The 12,397-nt window shown below is 52.6% G+C and overlaps 1 protein-coding gene across 1 annotated transcript; it reads right to left on the reverse strand.

Annotated features, from left to right (window-relative positions):
• Positions 1-3,417: 3,417 nt before the first annotated feature.
• On the reverse strand, positions 3,418-3,742 carry TP53AIP1 (tumor protein p53 regulated apoptosis inducing protein 1). The gene is given in 3 exon segments (XM_021671102.2): positions 3,418-3,573; positions 3,576-3,655; positions 3,658-3,742. Coding segments are annotated over 3 exon segments (321 nt in total).
• Between the last annotated feature and the right edge of the window lie 8,655 nt (positions 3,743-12,397).

Below are 12,397 nucleotides of genomic sequence, written 5' to 3' on the forward strand. Positions count from 1 at the left end.
AACACATCAGACTGAGAAAGACAGGAGCTCGTCTCAGAAGCCATTAGGAGGTGCTGAGAGCAGATGGGGTGCAAATACCACAGGGCACTCATGCCCACCCTGAGCGGGTGTTCATCAGCTGCTCAATAAAAAAAAAAAGAGAAGAAAAAAATGCAGGGAAGAGGATTGGCAGGTGGAAGAGAAATAACCAGCCCCTGGCAGCTCAGAGGCGTCCTGGGGGTCCATGCCCAGGCAATGTGGACTGCAGGCAGTTCCCACCTTCAGATGACTTGTAAATCACACCTGCCTTTGGAATTCTCGGGGAGAGTTAGCATAGTTAGAACAGTGCCTGAAATGTAGCAAACCTAAGTGTTAAATATGATAATAAAACCATAGTAACAGTAGCTACTATTATCCTTCCAAAGCAAGAGCTGCAGACAAATAAACCTGAATCTGACCAGTGTTTTGGCTTCCCAGAGTTATCTACGAATAAGTCATTTAAACTCTGATTGTTTTACTCTGGAAAATAAAAACACTCTTACTTGCAGGGCAGGGTTGTTGGGGAGATAACAGAAGATACTACGGTAGAGTTGACAGAGCCCCTAGGGCGCCACAGGGGAGCGGGAACAGCCTCCCCTAGGATGCCACAGGGGAGCGGGAGCAGCCTCTGCTAGGGAAGAAGGGCCTTCAGCAAATACACACCTTCACAGTCCTCCGTACACACTGTGACGGCCAGTTGTATGTTCACTTGCCTTGATCACGGCGTCCAGATATTTAGTCTAACATTGTTCTGAATGTTTCTGTGATTGTGTTTTTTGGATGAAATAAACATTAGATCAGCAGAGTTTTGGTGAAGCAGGTTGGCCTCTGTAACGCAGGCAGGCCTCATCCAAGCAGCTGAAGACAATGAAGGCCCGAAGAGAATGACTCAGCTCCCCCAGCAGGAAGGAAGTCCCCAGCAGATGGCCTCGGAGTGACGGGCAGCGCTGGCTTCCTCCTGGGTCTGTGGCCTGCCAGCCCGCCCTGCAGATTTTGGATTAGCCAGCCTCTGCAATTCCTTAGGCTCAGTCTCTCTCTATGCACACATCGTATTGGTTCTGTTTCTCTGAAGGGCTTTGACTGCAATGGATATAAAGCTCCCTCTGATTGTCAGAAGGATGCAAATGAGGCAACCTAGCCACCCCATGGGCCCAGAGGTCAAGGCGGGAAATGAGGTGGCCTCCAGTTAGTGCCAGGGCCATTTCTCAATAGTACTTTTTTTTGTTTTTTGAGATGGATTCTGGCTTCCTGGCCAGGGTGGAGTGCAGTGGTGCGATCTTGGCTCACTGCAACCTCTGCCTCCTGGGTTCAAGTGATTCTCCTGCCTCAGCCTCCCGAGTAGCTGGGACTACAGGTGCGCACCACTAAGCCCAGCTAATTTCTGTATTTTTAGTAGAGATGGGGTTTCACCATGTTGGCCAGGATGGTCTCGATCTCTTGACTTCATGATCTGCCCACCTCAGCCTCCCAGAGTGCTGGGATTACAAGCGTGAGCCACAGCGCGTGGCCAACAGTACTTTTTTTCTGATCATAGCTGAGCTCACATGCTGACCCCAGCAGCCTGTCTCTAAGCACTGTGACTCCAGGAAGGAAAGGGCTGGAGAGACCTCGACCAAGGCCTCAGAGGGCAGGGAGAGAATTTATTCTTTGCAAAATGTATGGCGCCCTTGTTACTTACCAGATACCATGTTAGAGACCAGGGATAAAAACAACAGCAATAATGTATTTCAGTGAATCTAAAACACACCATTATTCTGTGTCCCAAGACAGGAAAAAAAATTCTTTAGATTTCATAGATATCAGATGGGAAAAAAATATATCTTGGAATAAACAAAATATGCTAATGGTAACAGTAAGATATCTAGGACATACTATGAGCAGGTGGTGTTCTTAGCATTTCACATGTTGTTTCATTTTATCCACACCATGAATCTGTGAGATGGAATCTATTATCGTTCTATTTAACAGACAGGTGCACTGAGACTCAGGCAGCCCAGGTGTTCTGCCCATGTACACACAGCTTCTAAGTGGCAGAGTCAGGATTTGAACCCAGTCCCTGCAGCCTGGCTCCATGCTCTCAACGGCTCTGCAGAAACTAAAGTTAGAATGGAAGACCGCTCATTCCAAACCTGTCCCATTGTCCAGCACATCACTGAGAAGCCCATGGTGCATTCCAGAAAGTTCAGTGGCTGCCAATCAGCTTGGCTATAGTGACCACTCTCAAGTGTACCATTAGCTTTTTTTCCTAATTTGAGAAATAAAATAAAATATATCCACAGCAGTTTACAAGTCTGCAATGATGTCATTTTGTCAAATGGCAAATTTCTGGAGCAGCTCCAATTCAAAAACACTATGTCGTTACCTGGATTTATGGAGAGGACATCAAATCGCTTAATTTTATCACAGCCCACACCCACTAAGCAATTATCACCCACCTACCAGGCACCAGACAGTTGCTGAGGACCCAGATCCAGACTAAACTGAGGGGGCTTCTGTTCCCCTGCAGCCTCCGTGAACTCGGGGACCGAAAACAAAGAGACCTGAAACTTGAGAGGAAATGGAAGCGGGCGACAAGGCCCTGCCCTGCGGGGAAGTCTCTCGGATGGTTTATTCTTCTCTGGCAGTTTTTCCCCTGGGTATTCATAGCATCCGGGGGCATTTCACCTCAGCAAAGTGATGACGCTGCCACTCAGGTTCCCATGGAAACCAAACTGGGACAAGAGGAACAAAAGGCTCCTCAAGGTCAGTGGTGCAAGGACATTAGAGACAGAGACGGAGACGGCACATCCGCCCGGAGAACAGCCATAGACCGGTGCTCCCTCCCTCCCATCACCACAGCTCGGGGCTTTGTCACTCCGGAACACCTGGGCCCTGCACCTTGGATGCTGTGCATGAGCTTCTGGGGAGAGAAGCATGGGCCTCCAGGGAGGTGCATGCGCTCCTGGCTCCCGGCTGCCTCCTGGCCCAGGCCCGGCCTGTGTCTGCTTCCAGAGCCACATGCTGTCTGTGCTGGGATGAATGCATGGCCCCTGCGACCTTCCCCTCCTCAGAGCCCACAAGCTTCCGAGTGCGTCATCTTCATTACTGGCCGAGGGAAATGACTTCCTGGAGTAAGGGACTGCTGCTCCGAGGCCCATCTGGACAAAAGCAGGATGCGGGAGGGACACAGATCCGCAGACCCGGAGCCCTGCGCCCCAGCCTCCCCTCTGTTGCATTCCCCATGAGCCCTTCGTTCAGTCTCTCCATTGATTTCTCCCTTTCTGAATGCCCAGACAGAAAGGCAGCCCCTTCTTTTCAAAAGCCTTGTTTCTCAGAAAACCTTTCTGCCTTATAGAAACCCAGGATTGCGAGGAGGAGGAGGAGGGCTGGCCATTCCCTTGGGACTATTGATTAGGGCTGTCAGTTCCCAGCTTCTTCCAGTGCCCTGGGCTGGGGACAGTCCCCACGCAGCCTCAAGGACCCAGATGTTGTCACTGGGTCCTGGCCAGTCTGAAAACTTGGGATGTCAGCACCATGGTGAGAGCAGAGTCTGCCCGTGGCCACGACAGGCAAAGACATGTTCACTCTTTCCCATCTCAATTTTCACTATGGGGTCCTTCCCAGCCCAATGCGGGTATCTGAGCATCACTGCGGGGCTCTGGTCTCCCCAGCCCAGGCCCTGCCTCCTGGCCCTACCACGGGAAGCTTGAGCAGATCTGAAGTTCGCCTTAGGGGAAGACCCCATCCAGGGGAGACCCTGTCTGCAGAAAACGGAGAACGTGGCTTCTCCTCATTTGTTGTTGGGGCCAGTGCCTAAGGAATAAAAAACAAACAAAACAGGCTATAAACAGAAGCAGTGGTGGCAGCCTGGGCCAGCAATTATTAGGGTTTTAGTTGTACGTGGATCTGGGAAGGGGAGGCCGATGCACCCAGAGTGAGACACCAGGGCTGGGCTGTAACCCACACCCTAGGAGACGTTTTGGGAGACTCAAACTGAAAGCCAGTTGTGTTGAATTTGGGGAAAGCGAGTGGGATGATGGAGTTAGGAGCACCGTCATTAACTGGTCATTAATTAGATATTAACTAGCCGTTAATTAGTCATTAACTAGATTTTCGAGAAAGCAACAAGCCCTCTGTGCCCGAAGTTGTAAGGGGTGGGCTGCCCTGATTGTCTGTGGCTGCTCCAGCTGTATTTGTGATTCACATTCATTCATTTATTACATGTCTGATCCCTACCTCAGGGACCTGGCCTCCTGTTAGTAAGCTCTCAGATTCAGGGAGCGGAGTCTCAGAGAACTCCTCACCTGCGTGGGCCGATGGATCAGAGCAGAACAGAGACTCCTTCTCTGCCCCACTCTCTGTCTCTCACTTGCCTGCTCTGAGGTTCCCAGCCGGTTCCCCAGCTCCCTCTCTGCCCTCCTGGGTGCCACGGACCCTCAGCCAGGGAAGCTTGTGCCCTCACTTGTCTCCCATGGTCCTCTGTCCTCTGGGCTCCTGTGGCCCCTCTCCGCTTGGGGACTGTCCAGTCTTCCCCGTCCCTGTTCTTTCTCCCACAAGTCCCCAGTGGCCCAGGCTCTGGGGAGGAGCTGCATTTCGAGCCACTGCCCACATCGCTTCCCCAGGGCAGCGGGAGCTCACCAGTGTGGCAGGCCCAGTCCTTGACAGCCTGAGGCTCATGTCCATGACCTCCAGGGGCTGCCCACAGCAGCGCTACCTGCATCACCCACAGAATGGAGGGAGACAGCGGCTCTCCACACAAAGGCACTGAGAAGAAAGAATACCCCGAAAGCCACCCAGGTCTCAGAGCAGCAGGAAGTCACCAGCACTCATCACAGGCCAGAAGACCAGCAAGTAGCATCAGACACCTTAGGTTAAAAAGAACATAGAGGGTGGGTCACGGTGGCTCACGCCTGCAATCCCAGCACTTTGGGAGGCAGAGGTGGGTGGATCACAATGTCAGGAGATCAAGACCAGTCTGGCCAACATAGTGAAACCTTGTCTCTACTAAAAACACAAAAATTAGCTGGGCATCGTGGCATGTGCTTGTAATCTCAGCTACTCGGGAGGCTGAGGCAGAAGGGCAGAAGAATCACTTGGACCAGGGAGTCAGAGGTTGCAGTGAGCTGAGATTGTGCCACTGCACTCCAGCCTGGTGACAGAGCGACCCTCCATCTCACAAAAAAAAAAAAAAAAAAAAGAACATAGAGATTGTCACCTCCCACCCTCCCCATTTAGTCAATTCAGGCCAGTTTGGTGCACACTGGCATATGCAGTGAGCATGCTAAGGGCTGTGTGTACCATTTCTCGAAATACCTCCTGCAACCTTATGAAGATTTTGCCCAATTTAACAAGCAGTAACCAAACTCAGAAGTCATTTACCCAATGCCACATGTCAGGAAAGTGTAAAAGAATGGGGCTTCAATACCGGGATTGAGCCCAAAGGTCACGTTCTTTCCCTGCAGCACGATTCCCTTCCTGCTTCTGGGGAAGACACTCTGCACGCAGCCCCCAGGAGACCACAGGCCCTGGACTCTCAGAGCTCAGCAGCAATGCAAAGCCACCCTCAGAAGAGCTGCCCAGGACAACTGCAGCTGCGGCCCATTGCTCACTCCCTGCAGGGGCGAGGGCAGCTGCCCACTGGCCCAGATGGACACAGAAGGTCACCAGGTGGCCCGCCGGGGTCTACAGGATAGCAGGCGGGAGGTGAAGAGTCTGAGCTGGTGCCTCCACCTCCCTCTTCCAGACACTGAAAACAGGATTCTCCAGGGTTCACGCCTCTGTGTCTGGTTCAATGCGGGGCATTTTGCCGGGTAACAAGCCAGCAGCCATGCAGGGGCTGCACCTGCAGATAGATGATGCACTTCCTTAGTGTCCAGACAGAACAAAAGGGATCCTCTTCCAGCTTGAAACTGTCAGGTTCTCTAAGAGGTCCTGCTACAACCCATCTGAATGCAGGAGGGACTGTGGCTCTTCTGGAAACACCATGTCTCGGTGCAGTGAAATGACAGCTGCTTCTTTTCAACAATTGGGCTGTTCCCATGTAAAGTTGGCTGCAATGGGTGATGTTTCTGACTCATACTCTGGCTTTAAAATCAAAGTTTTTGTTAGAAACCAGCTTTGTTTTCCTTCTATTTCCTGTTTGAAAAGTGAAGCATTAACACGAAGGAGCGTCCCAGCTGAGATCATGCCGGGTCTCAGGCTGCAGGTGGCCAGTGGTACCGGGATATCCAGGGAGCCATTCAGAGGGGACACTTCCAGCTACCATGCAGATTCATCATGCATCCAGCCCCCCTTGCACCAGACCTGCCCATAGTACCCTCAACATGGGGCCCTGGGCAGCTACCCTCAAACACGCAGAGGCCAAGCATGAGAGGGAGCCCACTCACCCTCCCTAGTCTGTTATCGCAAAGAACCCCAGAGCCTACCGCACAGGAACCCACTCCTTAGAGGGCTCAAGGGGCTAAGTTTTGTTTGAGACAGTGACCTGGTATTGGAAGGGAGAGATGACAGCTACCCTCTGTCCCTGCTTCCAGGGCAGGGCAGAACAAGCTGCTTTTGGCCCCGTCTCTGAGGCAGACATGAGCAGCCTTCGATGGTGCTGTGATTTGAATGTGTCCCCCTGCAAAATCCAGGTGTTGCCAATGTGAGAGCCTTAAGAGGTGGGGCCTTTAAGCGGGGATTAGGCCGTGAGGGCTCCTGTCTCACGAATGGAATTGGGGTCCTCACGAAGGGGCTGCACGGAGGGAGTACATTCACTTGTCCTTCCACCTCCAGCCATGTGAGGACGCACACAGCCTTTGTCCCTTCTGGAGGACGCAGCAGCAAGGCACCATCATGGAAGCAGAGAATGGAGCCGTCACCAGGCACTGAACCTGCTTGCACCTGGCTCCGGAGCAGTGGGAAGAGGCATTTCTGTCCTTTATGAATCGCCCAGTCTCTGGAGTTGTGTGAGAGCAACACGCAATGGACTGAGGCAGATGGAATGTCAGTTTGCATCAGCCCCCACCCGCACCCTCTGGGCGTGCCACGGCGGCCACGCTGGGTGCCTTTCCACAGGTGCCCAGGTGTCCGGAGCACTGGCTCAGTCTCGAGGGTCATTCACGTCAGGGAGGTGCCCTGGCTAGTGTCAGCTTCAGCGTCACCAGCATCAGGAGGTTCATCTCAACGAGCCCAAGGAAGAGAGGAGGTGGTGAGGTCGACTCCCGCCCGTCCAGAGACTCCCAGACTATGGGGTTGAATCTGAAGGACCTGAGACTCCTGAAGTGAGAGGAGACAGAGCTAGGAGAAGGGAGGGATGCCAGGAGGGCAGGGGCACAGGAGGCGGGATGGGGAGGGCCAGGCTGGCATGAGCAACAGCTTCTTCTCCCCTGGTCCTTTTGGCCCAAGGGGGTCACGTTCTCCGAGGAACTGGAACTTGCTCCCAGGAAGAGGAACAGCTCAGCATCTGCTGCTCCCTCCCCCAGACAGCTCCTGGGGCAAGTCCACCGCTGTCTTCTCACCCCGCTCTGTGCCCTCATACAAGCAATCCTCTCTGCCTGCAACGCCTTTCCTCTCCCTCCTCTGGCCAGTGTCCACGGGTTCTCCCAGATGGATAGAAAGTATTTTAAGGAAGACCTCCCTAACCTCCTCCCAGCTGGGTGGATCCCTCCCTCTGGGCCCCCACATATCTCAGTTCCAAAAGACCATTCACACTATAGTCTAAATTAGTGGATTCCTGGTGTGTGGTGTGTGCAGTTATAATGCATTGCCTCAGCCCCCAACGCACCCTTCCTTGCCTTCCTCTGTGATAATGCCCCTGGGCCCTGTACCCATTTCTCCCTTGCCAGCTGGCATGACATTTAGCCCTGTGCAGAGGCGGGGCCTCTCCCCAGTTCTGGCCGCTTCTCTCTCTGCTTGCTCTCGGCTGCTGGGAGGACACGAGGGGCACTCAGCACTGCTCTCCCGTCAGCAAATGTTGTTGCCAGTCCCAGCCCGGGTTCCTGGCCTGCTGCTGGCCAAGGAGGGTTTGCCGGTGCCACCCCATGCTTCCCTGTACCCGGCCTTGGTCTGCTGAGACCCAGTGGAATGTCCATAGCCGCCACCTCCACCCACATTCCCCTGCTTGCCAGCCACAGTCACCGACTGTGGATCTGCGTGACTGTGCTCCAGAGGCAGAGCTGGGAGGAGGAGGGCCCATGCACAGATGAGAATATGAAGGGACCTTCTAGAGGTTGTGGCAAACACAAGTGCCACACCCCCCACACTGCCCGCAGTCACTGCCCTTCCCACGTGGAGGGTGATGCCATCTATCTATCTTCCGGAGCGCTGTGGCCGCTCTGCATCCCCACACCTGGCCCACAGTAAGCTCTCAGTAAGTGTGGGGAGTCACTGCTGAAGGAACTAACACATAATCCTCCCACCACCAACCACAGGTAGCTGGGGCAGAACCAGGGAACTGCTGAAAGGAGGCTGGTGAACCCTGCCATGACATGCCCGCTGTGCCCAGGACCCAGGCTCCCACAACTCGAGTCCTTCCTCCATCCCAGACCCATTCAAAGTGAAGTGCCCTCCACGCAGGCTTCCTTGGGGGCCCTGGTCAGTGTCCGTGAGTCCGCCATGCCCCTGTTCACCAAGGGATGTGAGAAGGGGCCTGACCTGTGGACCAGGGCCGACCTAGGTCTAAGCCCCAGCTCAGTGGTCTGCTAGCTGTGTGACCTCGTGAGGTGGCTCCCCAAGCGTGGCTCTGGATGTGCCACATCAGCGTCACCCAGGAACCTGTTAGAGATGCATGTTCTTGGCCCCAACCAGCATCGACCAAGTCAGAAACTGCAGGCACAAAGCACCAGGCAGAAAGCAGAGTGAATGGCAGTGGCCAGAGCAAACCTGAAGCAGGGCTTGCCTCTTCCCTCCGCCTCTCCCCTCACCCACTTCCTAGGGGTCAGAGGCCCGTGGAAATGGTATCCTCCTGCACATCTGTCCTGCTGTGACTGGCGTGCAGGTCTGAGCAGAGGCTTTCCGAGTGAGCTGAGAGGCAAGCCTGAGCACAGCCTCTCGGGAAGCCAGCGCACAGGCTGGGAGCTGTCCTTGGAGATGCCCCTGGGCTCCTTGCAGGGCATGGTTGAGTTCCTGCCTGTCCTCGGCAGGCCCGCAGTGGTGGGGTGGCTCAGGCAGGTACCCTGTTCACAACCAGTGCTGCTGGGAGTGAAGGCAGTGGATGGGTGAATGGGGCCAGCGTGAGCCACGTTGCCAGGAGCTGGACCGGCTTGCTCTGTGTGCACACCATTTCCATGTGTGCAGCAGATACTGGCATCTGTCCATAAAACTGATTGAGTCTTTCTCACCTTTTCTTCCTTAGCTTAAAATAGGCCTCTTTTTAGGGAGAAGGTGGTGTGATATCAAGCCCAAGGGCTGAGGGCGCAGGAAGACCCACCAGGCAGGACCCTGGAAGCCCTGGCGGTCTCTAGCCAGCCTCTCGAGCTTGACTTGGTGATGTTTACCTTGCAGATTGTTTTTCCAACTTCCCACACTCTGCTTCTTCCTACACCCCGTCCTTCCTCAGGGGCTGGCATGCTCATCAGTTGGCTTCATCTCTCCCTAATTGCAAGGCCTGACCCAGAAATGTAGCTCCGATCCCGGCTCAAATGAGGCTGGAAAGATGATGCCTCTAAGACCAACAAAGACAGTGCGAGGTGAGGTGAGCATCTGCTGCGTCTGGGTGTAGGGCCCCCTTGCCGAGTTGACCCTAAGTCTGCATGAGCTTGAATGCAGTTCCTGGTTACCCAGTGAGATTCATCTCCCACCTGGAGGGGAGACTGGCCTGCCTTTTGAATGAAGCGTTGCCCGCTAGAGATGGTGTCACAGGCAGAATTGTCATTTTTAGCCCTTTTATATGTTGCCAACTGTCAGGCATACTATTCCTTTTTATCCCTCCAAATTCCTCGAAAGTTGCTTCTATTTTGGAACTCTTTATTCCCAGAGCTGGGTAATTTCTCCCTGGCTGTGTTTTTATTGTTGAGAATGGAAACCTGATGTGATGAACACTCACTGGGTAGAAATCCTGGGGGGCTCGTGGTTAAACCGGATAACACATCTCACCCTGAGAAACGGTCCCGATTTCTTTTTAAAAATTGTCTCTCTGAGATACATACATATTTCCTTGTCTCATTCCAGAATCAAAACTTATAATTCTGCAAAAAAAAATAATTTTTGTCCAAGTATGTTTTCTTCCTTGTGTTCCAGAGAGTCTGGGATAGCAAGAGGTGTAGAGCTTTGGTCTGTGGGTGGTTCTGATTCCGTCATTCCTCCAGCGACCAGCGAGCAGTCATTGCTGGGCAGGGAACCCCTGCTTCCTCCCTGGGCTTCCAGCCCTCCCTTAACAATCTTTTTTTTTTTTTGAGACAGAGTCTCGCTCTGTTGCCCAGGCTGGAGTGCAGTGGTGCCATCTCAGTGCATTGCAACTCCCGCCTCCTGGGTTCAAGCAATTCTCCTGCCTCAACCTCCTGAGTAGCTGGGATTACAGGCTCCCGCCACCATGCCCATCTAGTTTTTGTATTTTTTAGTAGAGATGGGGTTTCACCATGTTGGCCAGGCTGGTCTCAAACTCCTGACCTCATGTGATCTGCCCGCCTTAGCATCCCAAAGAGCTGAGATTACAGGCGCGAGCCACCAAACCTGACCCTCAACACTCTTTTTTAAGACCCATTTGAAAATAATGACAAAAACCACAATTACTTTCGCACCAAGCTTAACCACATTTTACCAGTGTGCAGTTACTGTGGCTTGAACATTGCTGTCTGTGCGTGGTACTTCTCTTAAAATTTGCTCCCATGCAACCAGAACACCTCTCCAGGGCCTGTCTCCTTAGATACACTTGACCATCCTCTGCTCTCGCACCTACTGCTTGGGGCGAGCGCAGGGTCTGGCCCCTGGGGATAGGCCCGACAGGTTCACCAGTGGGACAAATGGATTCAGGTCAGCTTTGTAGACTTGGCTTATTCCTGCTTCTTGACATGGGGCAGGGTGGGGGGAGTCTGGCTTCCTGCCCATTATCCTCTGCTAAGCCAGATTCAGCATTTCAGTTTTTATTAGAGAACCATGAATTCAAGGGTACTGGACATATTTGAAGTTACTTTTCTTACTTTTGCCTATAATAGCTCGGGGCAGAGCTCCTCCAATTAGACCCTCAAAGCAACAGTGAATGAACAGCAGGCCAAGATCCAGGCATTCTCAGGCTGAGCCCAATCGTCAGTGGCGGGGTAGAGCGAGACAAGGAGGCCAGGGCAAGTCTCTGGTTTGAGTGACCAAGTAAATAGAGGATAATTAGGGGATTCAGACAAAGAATAATCTGGGGAGAAAATGAGTGGTTGCCCTAGACTTGCTGAGTTGCAGGGCCTGTGGGATCTCCAGATGGCAGCAGTCCGGGAGGAAGTAGGATCCACAGACCCCGAGCTTGGGAGAAAGTTCTGAGCAAAAGATACAAATAGGTGGGAAAGGAAATCCTTGGGGCAGATGCAATTTCTCAGGAAGAATGTGACAGCAAAGGAAAGGCACTGAGGCCAACACCTTCAGGAACACTTACATGAAAGGGCTTAGGCAGAAGAGAAGTTACCCAGTGCATGGGGCTTATGTGGAAATGCAAGTTTTTGTGTGTCTGGTTCAGATAAATGTATATTTCAACAGGACAGAATGTTTTGGTGGGTAGTGATGGGTCAATGGAGCCATGTTCAAGTATTATCCCAGGGCCGGGCACGGTGGCTCATGCCTGTGATCCCAGCACTTCGGGAGGCCAAGCAGGTGGATCACTTGAGGTCAGGAGTTCAAGATCAGCCTGGCCAACCTGGTGTAACCTTGTCTCTACTAAAAATGCAAAATATAGCTGGGCATGGTGGTGGGAGCCTGTAGTCCCAGCTACCCTGGAGGCTGAGGCAGGAGAATCACCTGAACCCAGGAGGCAGAGGTTGCAGTGAGCCGAGATCATATCACTGCACTCCAGCCTGGGCAACAGAGCAAGACTCCATCTAAAAAAAAAAGTATCCCAGACTAAATAGTAAATAAACAAATTTAATAAATGTGTTCAATATCACAATGAGATGTAGTCAATAACCAGTTAAATGTTCTTGTTCAGGGTTCTGGGAGAGAGGACTGAGCTGGGTGGGAGAGCAGCTCTACCATCAGTGAGAGCTGACACGATGTGGACATAGCTGTTTCCTCTAGGACCTACACACTGAGAAAGTTAAAATGCTTCCAGTTAAATTGCCTCCAGAAAGAAATACCACCAGCTGACCTTTTCAGATGTGAGTATAAGACACATCAAAAAGATATCCTGAAAGAACAAAGAGGAAACTGCTTTCTACACCTCCCATTTGAGTAGGGGCAGGGAGGGTATGTTTTTTAAACACCTCTTGGCTGGGAATAAAATGGA

This window comes from Aotus nancymaae, unplaced genomic scaffold (genome assembly GCF_030222135.1).
Source record: "Aotus nancymaae isolate 86718 unplaced genomic scaffold, 86718_ANA_hifiasm-v0.15.2.pri h1tg000012l, whole genome shotgun sequence".
Lineage (NCBI taxonomy): Eukaryota > Metazoa > Chordata > Mammalia > Primates > Aotidae > Aotus > Aotus nancymaae.